Source organism: the organism of the source record quoted next, unplaced genomic scaffold, assembly GCF_019419815.1.
Source record: "Pyrus x bretschneideri cultivar Hongxiangsu unplaced genomic scaffold, Pyrus_bretschneideri_v1 Contig78, whole genome shotgun sequence".
In the NCBI taxonomy this organism is placed as follows: domain Eukaryota; kingdom Viridiplantae; phylum Streptophyta; class Magnoliopsida; order Rosales; family Rosaceae; genus Pyrus; species Pyrus x bretschneideri.
In genome coordinates, this window is record NW_025999818.1 from 1619973 (window position 1) to 1641673 (window position 21701).

The 21701-nt window shown below is 35.7% G+C and overlaps 3 protein-coding genes and 2 non-coding genes across 5 annotated transcripts; 2 read left to right on the forward strand and 3 right to left on the reverse strand.

Annotated features, from left to right (window-relative positions):
* Positions 1-5667: 5667 nt before the first annotated feature.
* On the reverse strand, positions 5668-9325 carry LOC103940306 (chlorophyllide a oxygenase, chloroplastic). Its single transcript, XM_009350394.2, has 9 exons — positions 9142-9325; positions 8427-8660; positions 8118-8222; positions 7733-8008; positions 7335-7482; positions 7032-7216; positions 6810-6922; positions 6380-6674; positions 5668-6284 (listed from the first exon to the last, which is right to left on the reverse strand). Exons 1-9 carry the CDS (start codon positions 9241-9243, stop codon positions 6114-6116), a joined length of 1629 nt encoding a protein of 542 aa, XP_009348669.2. The 5' UTR covers positions 9244-9325; the 3' UTR covers positions 5668-6113.
* Positions 9326-12470: 3145 nt separating this feature from the next.
* Positions 12471-14853, forward strand: LOC125472948 (TLC domain-containing protein 2-like). The gene is made up of 3 exons (XM_048575102.1): positions 12471-12902; positions 13721-13998; positions 14380-14853. The coding sequence occupies exons 1-3, from the start codon at positions 12650-12652 to the stop codon at positions 14689-14691; spliced, it is 843 nt and encodes a 280-aa protein (XP_048431059.1). The 5' UTR covers positions 12471-12649; the 3' UTR covers positions 14692-14853.
* A 283-nt stretch (positions 14854-15136) lies between these two features.
* Positions 15137-15208, reverse strand: TRNAQ-UUG. Its single transcript has one exon. It is a non-coding gene; the product is annotated as a tRNA-Gln (tRNA).
* A 450-nt stretch (positions 15209-15658) lies between these two features.
* On the forward strand, positions 15659-15743 carry TRNAM-CAU. Its single transcript is given in 2 exon segments — positions 15659-15696; positions 15708-15743. It is a non-coding gene; the product is annotated as a tRNA-Met (tRNA).
* Positions 15744-16085: 342 nt separating this feature from the next.
* LOC125472957 (filament-like plant protein) lies at positions 16086-21252 on the reverse strand. The gene is given in 6 exon segments (XM_048575127.1): positions 16086-16473; positions 16475-16723; positions 16851-18262; positions 18553-18745; positions 19889-20046; positions 20299-21252. Coding segments are annotated over 5 exon segments (2118 nt in total). The 5' UTR covers positions 19997-20046; positions 20299-21252; the 3' UTR covers positions 16086-16317.
* Positions 21253-21701: the final 449 nt, after the last annotated feature.

The following is a 21701-nucleotide window of genomic DNA, read 5'->3' on the forward strand; positions in this document are numbered from 1 at the left end:
TATAAAACATTTCATTTACAAGTGAAAAAGAATACCGTAGTATTAAGTGGCAATTTTATCATTACTAGCCTCTCTGCACGCACTAACGTGCGTGCGAGAGGCATTTTTGCATCACGGGCGCTACGCGCCCCTAAAGGTGTATTGTGTTAGTTTTTAAATACATATTGACAACACTTAATGTCCTTAAATCAAAATGTTTTAGATTCATAAGTTTTCAATCAAAGTTATAGGCTAGCTAGGGATGAACTCCTAATATATGAAGCAAAGCAAAATATGGACAACATGTACATATGTAAACATAGCGTCTACGTGTGAAATCAAAGCCATGATTGCCACCCATTTGCTTGCACTTGATGCTTTAGATTTTCATGGTTAATCTGCAAGCAATAATGATAAAATAAGAAGTCTAACTGTAATGCACAATCCCAACTATAAAGATTGTAAGCAACATAACCTAAATACCTTTAAGTTTGACAATTTTCTCATGGCAATATTTTTACTCCAGTTACTTGTAGAATACTGAAAGATAAATATATTTGTCAAGTTTGAGGTAACAAACTGTAACCATATTTACCAAATTAAATAATAAGAAATATTACCTTAATCTTGTACTTCAACCTTTGCACTTTGAGACGGGTGTGATGCTTGTAAAACTAACAAAAAATGCAATTTTATTTATATTTGAAAATTGAATGCAATTTGAATTTATAGTATACTTTTGTATGAAAATAAGAGAAGACTTACCGTATTTAGAAAAGTTGTTTGGCCTCTGTTAATCTTTTTCCTGCACCCATAAATTGTTTTATTTTATTTTATAATTTGAGATAATTAATTTGTAGAATGATATAGAGAATGCCAATAAAAATAAACAGGTAAGAAATGGTGTTGTACCTAATTTGTTGGACTTTATTCCAAATACGTATGATTTGAGGAGTTGTTGAAGGTTTTAATTCTTCTACAGCCTTTTTTATGCGCCACCTATATATTGAAGGTATATATAAAATAATTAAGTTCCTTGTAACAAATTTAGTATATAATTTAGGATACATACTGCTCATGCTTCTTCTTTTTCCACTCTTTGAGAATCAGTTGGCTTAGATCAGTAGTTTTTACTCCGACAGATATCTCCCAACCAGGTGTAAAAATAGAGACACGTCTGTTTGGGATCTTATGAATAGGTAGTTCCTTCCTCATTTTTTGTGGGTATTCTTGTAAATATCCTGAGAATGAAAACAAATAATTTTTAAAATAATTTTTAAAATTACCATAGCACACATATAGCACATTAATATAATCAAAATTGAAACTCATAATCTAACCGATATTTTAAAAAACGCACAATGAAGATTCCAAAGGAAGAAGTTAAAAGAACCCATATGAAGCTAAACCTGGGAATTCATACAATTACATATTATGCTTGCATGAAAATGTGTAAAATGAGTACAACCATGCAGGAAAAAGAAGTGAAAAAAAGAAACTTACACCTAGATTAATTTCCTTTTTATGCCTGGGGAGAAGAAGTGGGAGAAGAATGGCAAAGCAAAAAAGCGAAAAAATTGAAATAAAGAAGAATGATGACTCGGGCGTTGCTTAATACCAGTTTTATCCCACGTTAGAGCGCAAGGGATCGTGAAATTGGAATGGTTGAATGTAGAGTGTGTAGAGTAACTCATGGACATTATTGCCAGATAAATATTGATCAATATGTTTGATCATTTGTTTTTATTATTATTTTCCAGTTTTTACGGTACTACAGTGTGTGATATTGTTTATGAAGATTGGATGGTATCTGATTGTCCAGTTACTCATCATTGTATAATAATTTGTTGTTGATTTTAGCTATCTGGCTACCATGTTTATTTATTTGTTTATATTGTTTCTACTTTTTTTTTCTCAATTTTTAAACGTTAGGTGAGGGTTGATGACTGATTTTAAACGTTATTTATCAAACTGCTTTTTGCTCAACGTGGGTGCAGTTTTCATTTTCCACGTTCCATTTTTTATTTGAGGGATTTCTCGTGTCTCTTTTGTATTTTTTTTATCAATTCTTTTTTTGCCGAATTTTTATCAATTTTTTTTCAATAAAATAATATATTGGTAGTTCAGTTTGATTAGAAACTCTGCTTTTTGCTGAATGTTGGGTGCAATTTTTCAGTTTCACGTTTTATTTTTTATTTGAAGTATCCGTCCTTTTTTATTTTTTATTTTTTTTCATTTTTTCCCAATAAAATAAACTTTTACAAATTTTTATACATTTATATGGGATAATAATCTCTCTCCTAAAATGGAGGAGGATTGGGGTTATTCCCTTTTCTAGTGAGATTTAATACACGTCTTCCCCATTTTTATTGTTTTATTTTTTGTTTGATCTAATATAATGAATTTTAGATTTATGTTTTTGACAAAATTGCCCTTGTGTGTTTTCATGTATCAAATTTGGTCAGTTCTAATTTTTTTTTGTTTAAGAGGCTTTTCAGTCCAATTTTTTTTGCCGAATTTTTATCAATTTTTTTTCAATAAAATAATATATTGGTAGTTCAGTTTGATTAGAAACTCTGCTTTTTGCTGAATGTTGGGTGCAATTTTTCAGTTTCACGTTTTATTTTTTATTTGAAGTATCCGTCCTTTTTTATTTTTTATTTTTTTTCATTTTTTCCCAATAAAATAAACTTTTACAAATTTTTATACATTTATATGGGATAATAATCTCTCTCCTAAAATGGAGGAGGATTGGGGTTATTCCCTTTTCTAGTGAGATTTAATACACGTCTTCCCCATTTTTATTGTTTTATTTTTTGTTTGATCTAATATAATGAATTTTAGATTTATGTTTTTTGACAAAATTGCCCTTGTGTGTTTTCATGTATCAAATTTGGTCAGTTCTAATTTTTTTTTGTTTAAGAGGCTTTTCAGTCCAATTTTTTTTGCCGAATTTTTATCAATTTTTTTTCAATAAAATAATATATTGGTAGTTCAGTTTGATTAGAAACTCTGCTTTTTGCTGAATGTTGGGTGCAATTTTTCAGTTTCACGTTTTATTTTTTATTTGAAGTATCCGTCCTTTTTTATTTTTTATTTTTTTTCATTTTTTCCCAATAAAATAAACTTTTACAAATTTTTATACATTTATATGGGATAATAATCTCTCTCCTAAAATGGAGGAGGATTGGGGTTATTCCCTTTTCTAGTGAGATTTAATACACGTCTTCCCCATTTTTATTGTTTTATTTTTTGTTTGATCTAATATAATGAATTTTAGATTTATGTTTTTTGACAAAATTGCCCTTGTGTGTTTTCATGTATCAAATTTGGTCAGTTCTAATTTTTTTTGTTTAAGAGGCTTTTCAGTCCAATTTTTTTTGGTGAAGCTTTGAGACACCAAATTGTGCTTCTGACTTTCTAATATTAGAGATTAGAGATATTTGAAGTATCCGTCCTTTTTTATTTGTTTTTTTTTTTCATTTTTTCCCAATAAAATAAACTTTTACAAATTTTTATACATTTATATGGGATAATAATCTCTCTCCTAAAATGTAGGAGGATTGGGGTTATTCCCTTTTCTAGTGAGATTTAATACACGTCTTCCCCATTTTTATTGTTTTATTTTTTGTTTGATCTAATATAATGATTTTTATTGTTTTATTTTTTGTTTGATCTAATATAATGAATATGAATAGTAAAAAGGAATTAGACTGAGAAAAGTCAGAATGACTATTCTCCAAATGAAACAGGCATCAAGTTCAACAATTGAAAAGCATATTACGAACTTAAATGAAAAGCCTAAATACTCTATAGCCATTCTACCAAAGGAAAAAAACTCTATACCCATGTTTTTACCTTTTTATCCATCTACGTGGTAGTTTTGTTTTGCTAGAAGACTACAAATTGAAATAATTTTTTTTTTTTTAAATCTGAATCATATAAGAGTATTTTTGGATTATGGTTATTTCAAAATTTTTGCCTTTTGTATTTATATATATAGAAGAAGAAAATATAATAATAGTAATAATATTATAAAAAATCCCGGCAAAGAAATATTGCATACCAAGAAATTGAAAGAAAGCAGGATAAGGAGGGAGATCGTGAGATTTGGCCTTAATTCATCAAAAGCTTGGAACTGCAAGAAAAATAATAATCAATAAAATGGTTGTTATAAGCACATGAATAAGAATGCAGGGATTATAAATAATAAGATAGAATCTCACACAGAAAGGATAAAACAACAAAGAATTAAAGCCAGAGAGATTTAGTGAAATCGTTACCATTTGTAATCCTATCATACGGTTACAAATATATAAAAATTGCTAATATACAAACCAATGAAGTGAAACACCTTGTCTATATATATAGAAGAAGAAAATATAATAATAGTAATAATATTATAGCTTGAAATACAAACAAAAGGTTTGGAAAAACCTGGTTTCTGTATTTTTTTTTGCATTTGGAATTGAAAAGAACTCGAGCAAACACTGAAAAGAGAGCCAACATAATGAAACCTAACCATTTGTTTTATACTGCTGCTTCAAAAAAAACTACAATTCTTGTCTTCGGTAAGCCTCACATATTCATCATCGGGGTGTTTTATTTAATTTTTTTTTTTTTTTGGGACATTTCAGCACCTAAATGCAATGACATTTGCTTTGACATTTATCCTATCTAAGATCCCACCTGCTATCAAATCAAAAAGAAACGAACTTCTGCATGAAAAAAAAAAGTCATGAGAAGTCTTGCATTCGGTCCAAGAGAAACAAACTGAATCAGTTTTAGATACTTGCAAGGCTTTAGCCAGAAACAATACGTTGTTTAATTTGGTGTACACGATTAAAGATACAATAGCAATAGCAAATACAACGGAGAGATTGAGAGGAGGAGTAACAATCAGCATCGGCAGCAGCCATTTTGACATCTTGCAGAGTTATCAGTCCCTTCATCATAGCCTCCCTTTGATGCTAAAATCAAAATTAAATTACATAAAAATAATAGGGAAATAAAATAAAAACCCAAAAATTATCAAATTATAGAAAACCAAACCGAATGTAAAGAAAATGTGCGGGAGAGAGACTTACCGATTTGTGTACATTCTTAGCATGCAAATGGGTGAGAACTGAAACCTGTAGAGAAATAGTAGTGAAAGAAGGAGAGAATATGGAGTGGTAGGCTGCAGTTAGAAAACAGAATGAATAGAGTTGTACGTGGAATTGTGTGAGGAAGAAGTTTGATCAGAAAATGGGGGAATAGAAGATAGACGTGGGTTGTATGGAAACTGCTATGCAGTTTGAAAATTAAACGTGCTAATCCTGAAGATTTTTCTCCCCACGTTGGTTGTTCTCTCTCCTAAAATGGAGGAGTTATCTGTTTCTTTTTCTTTTTCTGTTAATAAAACAAATTTTATATTTTTGTATTCTGACAAAAATGTCCATGAGTTTTTTAATGTATTTTATTGTGTCGGTTTTTGTTTTTTTTTTGTTTGAGGGTTATTTTAGTCTAGAATTTTTTGGTGAAGCCTTGAGACACCAAAGTTGATTGCTGGCTTTCTAATATTAAAGATAATTGTTGAGAAATAGCAAAAAATATTTTGAAAACTCGTATTTAAGAACTTATGCTCGTAAGCGTTTTTATGGATGGATGCATTGTTTTAAGTTTTCTGTCAAACTTCAGAGGCCGATATTGTAAGAATTGGGTAATTGACTTTGATTAAAGAGAGTGATGTTTTTCATACAAGTACAGCACACAACAACATATAATTGGGTGGTGGTCTAAAACACCAATTTCTAAGAGTGGGAAACAAAATCAAGGACATGTAAGGAGAAGAAAATAAAAGATACTAACACTGCACACAAAAAAGAAAGGAAAAAAAAGGTAGTGCACAGTTTCTTCTCTTCAATTGTACAAGGCTGTTTCTAGATACTATTTTCTTCTTTGCCTCAGACCAATAAACAGTTCCCGCCGCGTCGCTCTTGGATTTGGTTGTCTAAGCCAAGGAATACCAAACTGCAAGGGCTTATTGAACGATCATTTTATTTGCATGTTTGTGCAGGAGACCGTTCAAGCAAGCAGGTTGGTTCCTGAGTTTTTCATCTACAAAAGAAGGATTTATTGTTTTGGATTCGGGTTTAAGTTGATTTGGTGAAGGGTAGTTGCTTATCTCCTCGTTCCAAGGCGTCTCTCCATTGCCTATACCTCACTCCTAGCTTGTCGTAGGTCACTGGCCAATTCCAGACATTTGCCCCATTGTTCATTCGCTCTTGTTGGCCTAGGACAAGCCTTAGATCCTCGTTCAAAACCTGTGTGGATGGAGCACAACAAATTTTGTAACCGGGAATGCGAGAGAAAATAGTTCTGTGAGAAGTGAAGTATGTCACAAAAAAAAGTTGTTTACCTGTTCGGCAAAATGCCTCCACACAAAGTTCATGAAGGGAACGTGCTTCAGAACGGGCGCAAAATCTAGTGACATTCTGTATAACAACCTTGTTTTACCTCTAGAAGAAGGTAGGCATACATGGAGTTGATGAAGATGTGTGGAACACTGTTTAGCACTCTGCCCTTCTAGTTTTCCCGGCTTTGATATCCCTATGGTTGAGTTAACCATACAAGGTGGTCGAAATTCCATATCTATAGGATAAGGGTCCCAATATCCTTGGAGGCCAGACGTAGGCGTCAAGAATTTCACGAAGCTGAAGATTCAGATCATTCACAACAGTTAAGTTCTGAACTTCTGATAAAACTGATTTGTTGTGAAACAACGCACTACAACAGAAGCAATTCCATACTGATGGATGGATTCAACAGAAAGGAAGAGAGAAACAAACCTTGGAACACTCCATCCCTTGGCGAAGGTTGACGTGTGAGTGAAAGGAGCATGGGCGAGATCTAAAAGGTTATCAAGAAGCAGCCCATGTTCCACTGGGAGTTCTATGACGAGCTGCCACGAAAACAGTAAGAAAATGTTACAACACTCGTCCACATATATAAATAATCTCTAACCTTCTTTAAGAAGAGCTAAAGGGATCAGAATTCCGTTTATAGCATACCTCGGCGTGGATTTGAAATCCTGCAGGAGGTTGTAAAGAAGGAAGAGTGGCTGACGGAGGATCATCACCAGGCCAAATCCACAACATTCCATCTTTCTCGAAACATGGCAATGACTTAATCTTCACTTTGTGTAATCGCGTAGATGGCATTTTCTCACATGTTCCATCGGTTGAGTATTCCCACCCTGAAATTTATCCATCAGAATGTTGTCGAACTGTTGAATCCTATAATCATAAAAATATCCATTGTTGTATGACCTAGATATAGTGCAAAAGGCAATGCCTTTTTAAGATGTCACTAACCATGGTAGGGACACGTGATACGGCCCTCATTTACTGAACCGAGGTCAAGAGGGCAAGCTCTATGTGCGCAGGTATTTTGGACACATCCAGGTTTCCCATCTTTTCCACGAAAGAGAACCCATGGTTCCTCAAAGCAATCAAGTGGAACCTGAAAAAGGAAAATCGATAAGACTCTTGTTCCACAATGAAACTAACTAGTACTAAAGAACAAGTTCTTCAAAAGATTAACTCCGCAGAAGAAGCGTAATCCGATAGATAATATCCAATCTCCATAATGTTCAAACTATAATATAGAGACGAAAACCCATGCCACTGAAATAACTATGTTTTTTGTTGTTGTTACTGCTATTGTAGCTAATGCACAAGTAATGAATGACAAATTCGAAGAACTAGCCTACCATGGTATCATCTTTCAGGTCAGTGGTGAAGGCAACAGGGTACCAAAAATTCTTCAATCGGGGATGGTAGGATTGAACTGGACCTGAAACATTCAAGCTTTTTCGAGGCGACTTCTGTTTTACAGAATCTAGAGATTGCGTAGAAGTGCTGGGAGAAGGGGATGCTTCCTCGGAAGATGTAGTTGCTCTATCTTGTAACAGCTTATCATTCACTAATTCTTCCATGTAAGCCAGTTTATCTAACGCTGTGGAAACCCTTGCTTCCGATATATGAACCTGTTGTAATTCAATTTCAATAGTATCTGATCAACTGGATAGTCTAGAACTCATTGATCTTTGTTAGTGCTCAGGATTTTATATCGTCAGGCGTTAAAAATTTATGCACCTGTCTATGAGCCTCTCGTAGTTCTTCTTGCAACTCCGCGAGCTCCTTCTTGACGGTACCTATAGACTTATAATCTCGGGCTAGAGGATTTAGAACGTCCACAACCTGAGCAGCCATACCCGAGTGTAAGAATCCCAACGGAACATTTCAAAAACTAAAAAGATAAAAAATTATCAACTAAAGTATAGTTTCCTTCCATGTATACGTCAATGCTCAACGCACAGCAGTAGAAATTTTCAAGATTTTGAGATTAGAACTTGATATATCGTCTAGAATCTAGATAGAAGTTACTCATATTAGCACTCTGACCTTTTCATGGAGGAGCATGATTGCAAGCACATCTTGTCGAGCTCGCCAATCGCAGTACTGTATATCATACCTAGCAACTTCCCATGCTTGATTTGCATCCAAGAACTTGCCTTTAGATTGTGAAAATTTCAATCTCGGATCCTCCACATCAAAGAGTGTGCTCCAAACATTCTTCTTCTCTATCTCTGATTCCTCTCCGAATACAGCAAACACCCGAAATCCTCCTTTCACACCCTGAAATACAACAATCCCACCAACCTAAGCCACCATATAATAACTTACTATGCTTATCATTAGCTTAAAGATCATAGCTTGAATCTTGTTTAATTTGGGACTAAGCACTAGTTTCAATCTATAATCTCAATTAATCAACAAACCAACTAAGTTTCCCTTCAAATTTAGCATGTGCCGACTTAAATCAAAGGTGAAACCTATCCAAAGTTGTCAATTTTTTTACCCAGTAGTCATCAAACAAACTAGATTCTGAGCTCGTTTGAAAATGATTTCATAAGCTGTTTGAATTTGAAGCACGATAAACTTCTAATAAAAACCCTAAAAGTCACTTTTACAATACATAAACACTTTGAACATGTCCTGCCAAATATTATCATAAACGCTTTTGATTATCTAAAGCCGTTTCCAAAAGTCTCCTAGCATGTACTAATCCACATTTCAACTGGCAAGTCTCTTAAATTTGATATGTATGAACCCGTACCTTCCTGGTGCTAAGCTTGGTCGGTCTACAAAAAGATATTGGCAGAGATAGAGCTGCAGCTGTGGCTACAATGGTCATGGCGTTTGAAGCTGACGGACTCATGGCTCAGAGAGAGACACAGAGAGAGAGAGAGAGAGAGACGTAAGATATTGGTGTCACAAATTTAGTGTTGGAAATTTCTGAAGATATTGGCGTCACAAATTTAGTGTTGGAAATTTCTGTTGATAAGTGGCTGCTCTAGCCCGCGATCTCAGTTGTCCTCCCAGGATATGCCATGTGGACAAAGTTGTCTCCCACGTGGCAAGCTCTAGTTCCACATGCTCTTTGCTTGTGTAGGAGTATCTGGCAAAAGTGATGCTGAGGCAAAGTCGTAAAGAGATCAGGATAGTTTTCGGGGCCATTCTGACATTTTATTATACGCATAGAAGTCTTTATGCATATGATTTTTAATATTTTTTCGTAAGCTCAAGACCCCAATTCGACATTGTTACTTTAATTTTGTTTAGGTGGTTTCTGTAGAGTTGAGGCAATCCATTACTTGTGAGTTTTGAGGAAGACTCTAGTTTGGGGATCAATGGAATGGGAGAGGAAAAAAGTTAGAGAGGCTTATGATTTAAGTTTAACAAAGAGGATGATGAGGACGAGACCATACCATATCCAAATGATGGTGACGGTTGCTCATCACACAACAGTAATTTTTGTAAGATCATAAAACTTTTAAATTGATGCTTTTGGGCTTCTTCTAAGCTAAAATATTAGCTCTGCCACTGAAGTGGGACCCCTATATCGCGCCAGCTCGGATGAACAAGATATCTTGATCCATCTTCTATCCTCCCCGTCAAGTGTTTTTTGTCCGCAGTTTGCGCGTTGGGTTTTGAAATGGGTGGGTGCTAAGCCTCTATTTCTTGTATGTGGGACATTTTGTAATGTTATCCGTTGATCCAATTAATTTATGATAAATTGATTGGCAAAGGGTGATTATTTGTGATCAAAGATGTTGATGGTTGTGAATTGTGATTGATTGCTTAGTGTAGCATCTCATTGTTGAGTAGATGAAAATATTGAAGAGAACAAGAGTATATGCTTTGACATGCTTAATGGGTTAGGCTCAGCTTTGCGGCCGGGCCGGTTCAAACTGAACTTTTGGGCCGAGCATTTGCTCGGTGAAACGGGTTTGATCATTGTTATGTCTTGTGATGAAAATGAGAAAAGTGTTACAATTCGTTTAGTAGTATTTTTAGATAATTAAAAGCTCTTATGAGAAAATTTGGTAGAAAAATAGTTTGTAGATATGCGCTTCTTTTAGGAATTACTTCTAGAAAGTCTTTGGATTTGGTTTGGTTTTAGCTCAGTCCAATTGGTTTTGTTTGGTTTGGAGAAGAGAGAAGATAGGAAGAGTGGAAGAGAAGAGGCAGACAGCAAGACTAGAGGAAGAGGTGAAGAGAGGAGAATGAGATAGAGAAAGAAGGCAACTCAAAATGAAGGGTAATGCTAATGAGACCAAATTTGTAGACAAAATTTTGTAAACCGAATAATATGTAAGCTTATGATTTGATTATTATTTAAACGTTGATAAACGTGCTTATTTATATTGGTAACACATCATTTAGTTTACAAATTTTATCTACAAATTTAGTTTTCCTAGCATTACCCTAAAATGAAGGACAAACTTGCATCCACGTTACTTTATGGGTGTACTTCTATTTCACTCATGTGCAAATAACATATTTAAACAGTATAAATGTTAAAATTCGGATTCATCAACTTAAATTATCAATTAAAGATCGTTCATGTAGAAATTCAATCAAATATGTGTTTACAGCAAATTGACAACTATCGTAACAATTTCATTCTTATGATGGAGCATTCATTAGTATGACATATATGAATGATGATCATCAAACAAGGTTCTAAAAAACGTTAGGCACTAGTCGGGCGTCGGGCTGAGATCTAGCACCTAGGTGGCGAGGCGGGGCCTAGACTAGCGCCTAGGCAAACTAGGTGGATTTAAGTAAATCTATTATATTTCGTGTAAATAAGTGTGTTTATACTTCAAATATATATAGATATATATATATATATTTTTTTTTCAATCATAAATTACAAAATAGAATGACATATATATTATGAAGAATTGGAGCATAATGAAAAACATGGGGAACAAGCATATAATGTGTGTTCATTTAAGTATTCAACAAGTCTCTTACAATTTATTGAAAAAATAAAATAAAAAATCAAAGTTATCTATTTTCTCTACCTAACTGAGTCGCAACCTAAGCGGGTCTGAGCAGGCCAGGCGGGCGCCTAGGCGATCTAGACGGCATTTCTTAATTTTCGAACGCCTAGACATTAATCAGGGCGGTGGCCGCCTAGGCAGCGCTAGACAAGAATTTTTAGAACAGTGTCATCAAAGTGATTGATATTATACAGAGACATCACTTAAATAATGATTAAGAAACAAAGAAGCTCCAATATTAACTTTTAAACATCATCACAAATGGCTGGACAAGAAAGAGCAAACCGAGCAACTATAGTTGAATGTGTATCGTCAAAAAGTAAAAAATAATGTTAGAGTTTGATTTGTTGAGTTTTAGAATTGTCACAAGATAAGAAATTGACGTTTTTAAAATTTTTAGCTCAATTGAGTCTCATACGCATGTTCAGTGATGCAAATGTCCACTCAAAAATGACTGAGTTCAACTCAAATAAATAAAATATTCAACTCTAATCATAGTAGACATTGTATTACTTAACAACGAAAAACTATATTTTTACATTAAAAAGTTAATCATTGTACTATTCACTTTACCTTTTATTTTATCCTTATATTTAAAATTAAAAATTTTAAACTATTTTCATTATTTTCCCTTATAAATTTGTCTATCCATACAATTGTGCCTTATTAGAGCTCGAGGTAGTCTCACTTGCGCATCACTTTAAAGAAAAGAACAATGCTAAAGACACTATTTTTCTTAATTATGATGTATAAACCAAGTAATTTGACAATAAATACGTAGAATTTTTCTTAAAATCACTAAAAAAAAGTCTAATAATAAACTGTCGTCACATGATCTACAAAACATGATTTTAAAAAAAACTCTCTTTAAAATTTTCCCAAAGAAAAAATGAACCAGTTAAATCTCAATTGCTAAAACGTGTTGGAGAGTGAGCGGTTATGGGCCTTGGTGTTGCATATCTGACTTCTTCGGACGTTCAATACGTGCCACCTAAAAACTAATAAAAAAAACAGAAAAACATTGAAAATATCTGAGGCGACAGTGGCCAAGATTAGATTGCGGGCAAAAGAAGCAATCAGACAGACAATCAGTCAAACATTACTAAAGCTGTCTACCAACAAACTAAGCCTTCCAATTAACGAAATTAATCCAGTCCAATCCGCCATGAGCGGCAAGCCACCACATTTAACTACGACGAACAACCCTCCAAAATATCTCCTCCTCTACCCCTTTGTCATGGACTCACTGTAGAGAGAGAGTAGAAACAGAGTATGATGAGCAGGACAACGAGATGTCCGAAAGAGGACAAGGCGGGGCCCTTCTTCCTAGCCACTCTGGTGCTCTGGTTCGTCTCCGTTCTGTTCGAAATACTCTTCCACCGGCGCTCGGAGCTGCTCGCCGTTGTTGCCGGCTGCTTCTTTTACCAATTGGCCAACTGGGTTGTCCGCAGTTTCGTCTCCCGTGACCCTCTCTTCGTCAACACCTCCGTTTCGCTCCTCCACTCCTCCATAACCTCCGCTTCAGGTTTCTCTCTCTATAACTTTCGCTTTTTGAACTTTTTTTCTGGATTGTGTTAGCTTCTTTGTCTGAAACACTCTGCGGAAGTGATAGGTTAGACAAAGTAATGGAATCTTTGTACTGAAATTAACGTTTGAATTCTGAACTTTGTTAAGCTAAAAAGTCAGTTAATTAGTAGAAGGTGGGAAAGTGATGATATGAAGATATCTTTTAGTTATTTGCAGAGCCACGGAGGAGAATTGGTTAGTTTAGGATGTCGGATTTAAGGTTTCCTATGTGCCTAGGTTTCTCTTATCTTATGATTGAGGCTGGTTTGGAAGCCATTGTTTCTTTGATTAGATTGGATATGTTGGGGGTCTCTGAGCACAGAGAGACTTTGCTACAACCCCGAGATGCCACTATGGCGTCCTGGTCCCTCTGACCAATGGCACTGTATCATTGGCCCGAACGCCATGGTGACATTCCCGAGTGTAGAGAAGTTCTTCTCCTGAGCACGACATGTTATGCATAAAGGGTTAATACTTGTCAAAGTAGAATTGTATATTATGGATTCTTAACTGCGATGTTATAGATTTTTGGGCAATGGACGAAGCAGGTGCCTGCATATAGGATATAGATAATAGCTAATTTGAAAAACGATTGAGTTCAAGTTCCGAAATCAAGGTACTTAGCCTTCGACATTCATAACCAACTAAATTTTCAAGTCCCCTACAAAACATTTCCAACTAACCGGTTTTTTAACTTCTTTCTGTAACTAGCTTGAGCAGATCTTTCTTCAATCCTATTATATTTGATGTTAAGTTAAATTTGTCTGTTTTTTGCAGTGGTATTCATTTTGGTTAATCGGTGGTTAGAAAATGGCTCGGTTGGAATGTTTGAGCATGCGGAGTTGGTTGGACGTACTTGGCCATGGGCATACCCAGCTTTGTGCTTCTCATGCGGTTACTTTGCATATGATCAGTGGGATATGCTGCAGTATGGGTTATATAGCGGTTGGATTCCTTCCATCTTGATGCATCATCTGGTTCTCCTCATTTGTTTTACTCTTGCTTTGTATCGGAATGTCACCATCAATTACCTTATTCTCACTCTCATTTGTGAGGTATGTTGAACTATCTTCTTCAAAGCTTTCTTTTCCTTAGGCTTTCCTTCGCTTCGTTAGATAATATTTCTCAAGTGTAAAGAAAATTCATCCTTAAGTGTAAACTGGTGGGTTGAACTGTGAGCCAATTGGACCCAGACATGACGACTTGAACCCATCGGTGCAGTAGAGATTGTACAGATTTTCATCCAAGCTTTCAAACCCTGTCGTTAAACATAAAGTCCATTATTACTAAGCCTCGCATCGCTGTGATCATTTCATAAACATATTGCATAGTAGTAGAAGATGTCAACGTTAAGAATCTGAAATCTTATAGGGATTTAGACTCATAAAGTGAAACCTACATGAAACTGCTTCTGATATTTATATTTCTTTCGACAGCTGCACTCTATCTTTCTGCATGTGAGGAAAGTGCGGCGGATGGCAGGCATTCGTGACGCTACAAGCAAAATTGTAAAAGTAGAGTGGGTTCTTAATTGGGTCACCTTCACTCTAGCAAGGACGGCACCTCACATTCTCATCACAGCCAAGCTCTTCTGCGATGCTCCCAAATTCGGAAAGGGTATAGAGCTGCCAGTTGCGCTGTTTGGAATGTTCGGAATGAACTTTCTGAATGCTTCTCTTGGCATTGATCTCTTCCATGCTTTCAAGAGAGAGAGGAATCCTCAGCATGCTAATGCTCATCATGAATGACAAGGCCAAAGATAAGAGTTGCAAATAATTTTGGTCTCTGTTGTTTTATTTAATTGATTTTGCACATGAAATCGTCGTCATTGATAGAAATGAGTTGTTCTTTGAGAAATTAACAATGTAAATTATGTGAGCATATGAAAAGTATGGTTTGTTTCCATTGAAGTTTTTTTTTTTTAATTTTTCAAATTCAATAAACGTGTTCATTCCTATTGGTGATACATCATTTAGTTTGCAAATTTAGTCTTCTTGGCATTTTCCTTTCAAATTATTTAGTTTATTTGGTTGTTCTTAGATTAAAAAAATGAAAAAAAAAAAATAATTGTTTCCATTTAAGTTTATTTTATTTTTCAAATTATTTAGTTTATTTGGTTGTACGTTTCCATTTTGGTTGTTCTTAGATGAAAAATGAAAAAAAAAAAGAAGGCTTCAGGAACAAACAAAAAAGAGGTCCTACCGGGAGTCGAACCCAGGTCGCTGGATTCAAAGTCCAGAGTGCTAACCACTACACCATAGAACCCTTTTTGATTAATCAGAACACCAGATATAATATGGCTATAAACCAGAATAATAAAATAATAACATTTTAGAGACTGTTTAATCGACAAATGAATAATTTGTCGTTCGGGCCTGCTAGCAGTGTAGTTCGGAAGCAGATACTCTCCGGATCTAGACATCCAGAGCCTAATGTCCAAATAATTATGTTTTTTAAATTTAATTAGTCAAAACTAGAGAATTTATTGAAATTTTTTTAAAGATACAATAGTTTTTTTACTATAAGATCAAACTTTAAAAGCCAGGATTATTTGATTGTGGGGCTGCGGACGTCTAGATCCGGAGAGGATCTGCTTCTGTGTAGTTCAATTTAAAACTAATTTAGTTTTTTACGTGCTTTAACATTAAGATGAATAAATAATTTAAAACTAATTTAGCATATATGTTGGTTATGTATCGACAAGTGTTTCAACAAGGGGCGGTGGCGCAGTTGGCTAGCGCGTAGGTCTCATAGCTTCTGAGTGATCCTGAGGTCGAGAGTTCGAGCCTCTCTCGCCCCATTAACCTTTTATATTTTCACAATTTTTTTTGGGGTAAAATTTCTTTCCTTTTACCCTTGTTTACCACCCCTGTAGGACTTTTCATTGCCTAGCTGTGTTAAGAGGAAAGTGGCTGTGGTAATCTTCAACTTTTCGTCATCGACGGCGACGACTTGGAGGGATTTTTCGGTGTACCCGGCACACCAAAAAAATTTGGTGTACCCTCACTCATAATGGTGAGGGTGCACCAAAAAAATTTGGTGCACCCTCACTTTTTGTACACCAAAAAAATTTTAATGAGTGAGGGTACACCAAAAAAATTTGGTGTACCCGGCACAACTAAAAATTTTCCGACGACTTGGGTGTCCAGAATTAATTCATTTATTTTTGCATAATCTCACAACTTAATATGCCCAAAAAAAGGATAGAAAAACCATAAAATTCCAAATTACACAAACAGGAAGAAAAAGCATTTAAATTTTAAACTCTAAGGAGATTCAGAGTTTGATCGATCAAGTGAATCACTAAGTTCCTTGTAATACAAACCCCGGAAACCAATGACGTTTCTCGTTCTCTACTAAAGAATTAATCTCACCTAAATTTCTAGTCGTATCCCACTCTTGGTTCGGGAGAAGAACTTTGCGAACCCATTTCGGTTCTTCTCAGAGCTGACATGAGTCGACAACACAGTGGATGAGGTTGACGAAGATGAAGATGGTGGGGAGTTGTCCTCATTTCGACTCCTGTTTACCTGATGGACCAGAACTCTCATCAGCTGGTTTTGACACAGAATCTCTTTTAGGTGAATATGTTACATTGGAATGCAACTTCCAATTTTCATCAGCTTTAGGAACCTGTGGTGCAACGGCAGTGAACCCTGGGAGGCTTCCGGAGTCTATCAGAAAATCTTCTAGCGTCGCTAGAGATTTGAGCTGATTTCCTAGAGACGCTATTGTCTTCTGGCAATCGGCAAGCTTTCCAGCTGCTACAGCTAGGTCTTCCTGGTAACAAGTCGCCACAACATTAAATTTTAGGACTGGCACATTAACTAGCTTTTACTTGATAAATGGTTTGAATAATGAATAACTTCGCATCTTATGTAGATAATTTAAGTACTTGATCACCAACCTGCTTTCTCTTCAATTCACCATTCGAGCAAGCAGTTTTTTGAAACTTGACTTCTTCGTTTTTTCTTGATAGCTCCTCCTCTAAATCTTGACATTTGACCACAATTTCTGCAGACAAAGCCCTCTCCCTTTGAACCTCTGCTTCCAAAGAATCAACCTTAGCAGACATGGTCCACGCCTCTGCTTCCATGCTAATGAGCTGAGACTCAATAGTCTGCTTTGATTCTTTTGCAATGCTTAGCTCCTTTTGTAACTCCTCTAACTTCATTTCTGCTTCTTTAAGCTGAAACTCTGCTGCCACATAACATTCTTGACTTTTGGCTAAAGCAGTTTTTAGTTCAGCGTTCTCTACTTCCAAATTTTCTCTCTCGACTTCCATCTTTTCTAACATGTCCTCTAATTCGGCTGCCTGATGACTCATAGCTTCAAGTTCAGCATTCTCTACCTCTAATCTTTCTTTCTCTACTTGCAACTTTTCTAACTTGTCCTCAAGTTCGGCTGTCCGATGGCTCATGGCTTCAAGTTCAGCTCTCAAGGCACGTTCTTCATTATTGGTTTGATTAACTATGGCTTCTGATTCCAGACAACTAGTTCCATTCCCAGTCTGTGGCAACGAAGCAAGTCGTTCCATCTCAAGAAAATCTTCCATGAGATCAATATCAATGGAAGGAGCAGGCAAATTTCTGCTTACAGCCTTTTCGTTATTGAGTTGATCAAGCTCAGCAACCAGAGCCGAAGCCCAAGAGTCAGAGAAAGTCAGGTCACGCTTGTTTGCCTCAGAGCCAATCATTTTTTGAGAATCTATCTCCATCATGTTTAGCCGCTCTCCACTGTCTGATTGACTATCCATGCAAGACTCCACATAAATTGAAGAAGCAGCACTGGACTTGTGATCATTGACAACAGGTGTTTTGCTACCCAAAGCTTTTAGCCTACGGCACTCAGCTTCAAGCTTTGCAACCTTCTTTATACTCTCTAAATGTTGCTTACTGGCTGTTTCAGCTGCTTGAGCACTCAAGTCCCTCTCAATCGTCATGATTTCCAACTCCTCTGCTTGAGACAGTAGCTGATGCTTCAGGGCCGAGTTTTCTTTTTTTAAAGATTGCAACTTATGAGAAAGATGAGGATCGACAAAAGCAGAAGCTTCAGCTTTATTCGCTTCTGCATTTCTCTGGAGCTCAACAATCAGACTTTCAAGCTTCAATTTGGTGGACTCCCAATCACGGGTTTTCTTCAGCACAGCTTCCTGTACGGTTTGTTCCTGCTCCTCTCTCGCTTGTCTAAGCTGTCTAACGCATTCCTTGAGGGCCCCATCAAGATGGCTTACCCGATCTTCCAGAGCCAAGTTTTGCTGAATTGTAGCTTCAAGTTCTGACTTAAAAACAGCGGCCTCATTTTCAGCCTTTTCCCAGCCTATAATGACATGAAACACAGAATGGTTTAAGATAGAAAAAGATGACAATTTTATTAAATCATTTAGAAAATAAAAAATATAGACCATGGTTGAGATTTGGCTAAACTTATCGTACAGACTTCTCCAATTCACATGTTCTTTTTAATTTGGAAAGAATATTAGTACAAATCCATTGCCGGTAGGAATTTCAGAAATGTTTAAATCTCATCCTAATCATTACGTAGATAAAACTATACGTGTAAAAAGTAAAAAAGAAATTGGCAGTACTAATATGTTATATGACTATTACCTGCAACAGCTTCTTCAGCAACTTTGGCATGCTGCTTCACCAAGTCTTCTTTGGCACTAACATTCACAAGAGCAGCTGATAATCTCGCTGTTAGACTCTTCAGACTATCACTAACATCGTCAGCACTGGATGCAGCTTTTGATGTGACTTCAGGTGATTGAGCATCATGATTCGGAGATGCCTTTAGTGCCTCCTGTTAGAATGATGCCATAAGATATTTAACCATAGTTAAACATGCATAAAATCATAGTTCGGATTGCATGAACAACAAAACTCACCTAATTGGGAGCCTTGTAAATGCACCAAAAGGTTTATCTTAACAACAGGAAAGAAAATAATACAGACCACTAAGAAAACTTCAAATCTTATAATTGGTTAAATCAAAGTCACTGCTATTAGTTTGTATACATGCACAGCCACACTAAAAGCTACGATTCATCTTCCTTTGGAGCCTGCAAGGTGTCCTCCAATGGTAGGAATTATTCAGCGTTTAACCACCATAGGAGGGGTCAGTATGGGTAATAAATCCAAAAGTAGGACCCATAAATTATAAACTACACTCTATATTCTCCAATATGATGCCTCAAATCTAGTCAACCAGATAACTACCACACACCCTGTGTACTCAACCCAGCCTGTTTGGGTATCACAGTTCATTATTCAGCCAAACTTCGCTTTCTATGCCGTTGTTAAAAAAAGGGAATTTCAAGAGTACCAAAATTTTACACATGTTATAAAACTCATTTGGCGTCAAGTATCTGCCACTTAAGCTAAGGCATGGCATCCATACCATATCAAGGCAAGGAAGACAACAAAAAAGCAGGAGGGAGGAAGCATATAGGTCATAAGCCTTTCTATGAGACCAACTCGCTAGATATATAGGTGCATATTACTATGTTCTGGAAATATGTTTCAAAAACGAGAAAAAAAGATGTAGGAAGGGAAAGCAATCAGCATGGGGATGAGAAACAGTAGTTACACGACATTATTTCTCTCCTCACATCATTGAGTCAATCCATATAACAAAGAAATGGACAGAAAACTTCCACTGTAAATGCAACCTTCAACTTTTGAAGGAAGGCAAGGCTTTATGTGGAATATGGGTGCCTTAATGGCTACATTTTTGGGAGTAGCAAAAAAATTTCATGAACACATGCACATAAGGAAAATTTACCGGAAAGAAAAGAATCCAAATAAAGTGGGCAAGCAGTTTATGTAAAATTGAGGACAATTTAGGTTAATTACTGAGTTAAATTCCATGAGAGCAAATGTATGCAAGCTTTCCAGAATTAAAATTGAACTCAAATTTTGTGTGACTCAGGGTTCAGCTACCTACCTGTTCATCGGAGTACCTCTCGGAGTGTGAAGATACTGAACCTGAACTGTCAGTTTCTCCAGAGCTCTTCTCAGAAGACTTCTTCTTCCACAACCACTTGCGCTCCATCTACGGTTCGATTCTCCAACTCCCCAACTAGCACATCACAATGTGTTCATCTACAACACGCAATTACAATTTTACAGACAGTCATCAGAAACCCACCTCGAATCCTCTTCAAAGTTGCACGAAACAGAAGATGAAAGCCTTAAATATTTAGCCAACAACGAAATCCTTAGAGATTGTTGCTGCACAACTATAACTCCAACTAATACAGCAAAGCCTTTCAAATTCAGGAAGCAGTATTCTTTCCACCAAATCTAAAGCATTTAAGCAAAAAAAGAAAGACTTGGCTTGTCGCATTCTCTCACCTTTGCTTCAAATCCACTCCAAAAAACATCTAACCCAAAATATTATCACACTATATAAGAATCAAAACAAAATGGATCTGCAGACTCGCTCGCTCTGAAGACTCAACGATTTGCAGCTCCAACAGCATCACATCCAACTCGATCAATTGCTTCTGAAATAGTGATAAAACCATGACAATGTGCAATCACTAAAGACCCAATTCCTGAAATCACAAAACAAGAACAACCCAATTCTCGAAATCAAAAAAGAAGAACAACCCAATTGATAAATTGATGAAATTTTGCAGAATACCCAGTTTCAGAAGCCAAAATTGCATGAATGGAACAGTGCTTGCATCAGAAAACAAAGGGGAAAAAAAACCAAAATATCCAACACAAAAGCTCCAATTTAAGAGCAACCCAGACACTCAAATTCAAAAAATTATCAAAAATTTTGAAGTACTAAAATTCAACTTAGAAAGAATAAAAGGAGGAAGACCCAGATTAAATTACCCTTGACTGGAGAACACAACAACCTCAACAGTTAGATGGAAGCCAGCCAGCCAAACAGCCAGTGGTAGTAAGTAAATGTAAAGATTCAAACTTCAAACTGAAGATTTTACAGGCCAGCAATAACAATCATGAACAGTAATAAATAAACAAAAAAGCATGCAAAAATCTCTGCAGAATGTGTGGGATGGGTTGGGTTTCTATTTCTTGTTTTCTACTTTTACCAATTTTGGTACTCTCAGAATTATATATATTAAACTTTGGTACTCTCAGAATTATATATATTAAACAAGTGAAGAGCATGTGTTTCTTTGTGGATATCAAGCTCCGAGAAGATCGAGAGAGAAGATAGTGATTGAGCTGCAGAAACAGAAACCTCAAACTTCCACTTTTTTATTTCTTCAGCTTTTTCTTTCTTTCCATTCAAATTTTGAAAGGGTAATTTTGTTCACGATTTATTTATTATTTATGGTTGGACTTTGAAATCGAGCTGTCCCTTATTCCCGCTCATAATGGCGATTGATTTGTTTGCTTACCAGCAAGTTTTTATTTTCTTCCAAGATTGGTTTAGCTAAAAAAGAGGTCTAGTAAGTGGATTCGTCACAGAAGTCCACCATTTCAAGAATCAGGAAGATTCATAGAAATATTTCAGTTTCTTCTGATCATTGTCGTGTGATTTACTAATAAAAAGAATCGAACTAAGGATGTGTCATGTGGAATACGAGTCTGAAATTCGTTTTCAATTACTAATTCATTATGTGATGGTTAGTTTAGCTGAATTAGTTAGAGCAGTGTGTTTCATGTTCGGCTCAAAATTTGAATTCTTCACATATAGGCTATAGCTAAGATTAATTTAGTTTAATAATTCTATTATTTGACAATTTTTATTTTTTTATTTTTCGAAATTATTTTTG

Coding starts and splice junctions, on each gene's coding strand:
- LOC125472948 (XM_048575102.1), top strand. CDS start 12,650: ATGATGAGCAGGACAACGAGATGTCCGAAAGAGGACAAGGCGGGGCCC. Junction 12,903..13,720: donor CTCCATAACCTCCGCTTCAG/GTTTCTCTCTCT, acceptor TGTTTTTTGCAG/TGGTATTCATTTTGGTTAAT. Junction 13,999..14,379: donor TTCTCACTCTCATTTGTGAG/GTATGTTGAACT, acceptor TTCTTTCGACAG/CTGCACTCTATCTTTCTGCA.
- LOC103940306 (XM_009350394.2), bottom strand. CDS start 9,243: ATGAGTCCGTCAGCTTCAAACGCCATGACCATTGTAGCCACAGCTGCA. Junction 7,483..7,732: donor ACCTGAAAGATGATACCATG/GTAGGCTAGTTC, acceptor TTCCTTTTTCAG/GTTCCACTTGATTGCTTTGA. Junction 6,923..7,031: donor GATTTCAAATCCACGCCGAG/GTATGCTATAAA, acceptor TTTTCGTGGCAG/CTCGTCATAGAACTCCCAGT.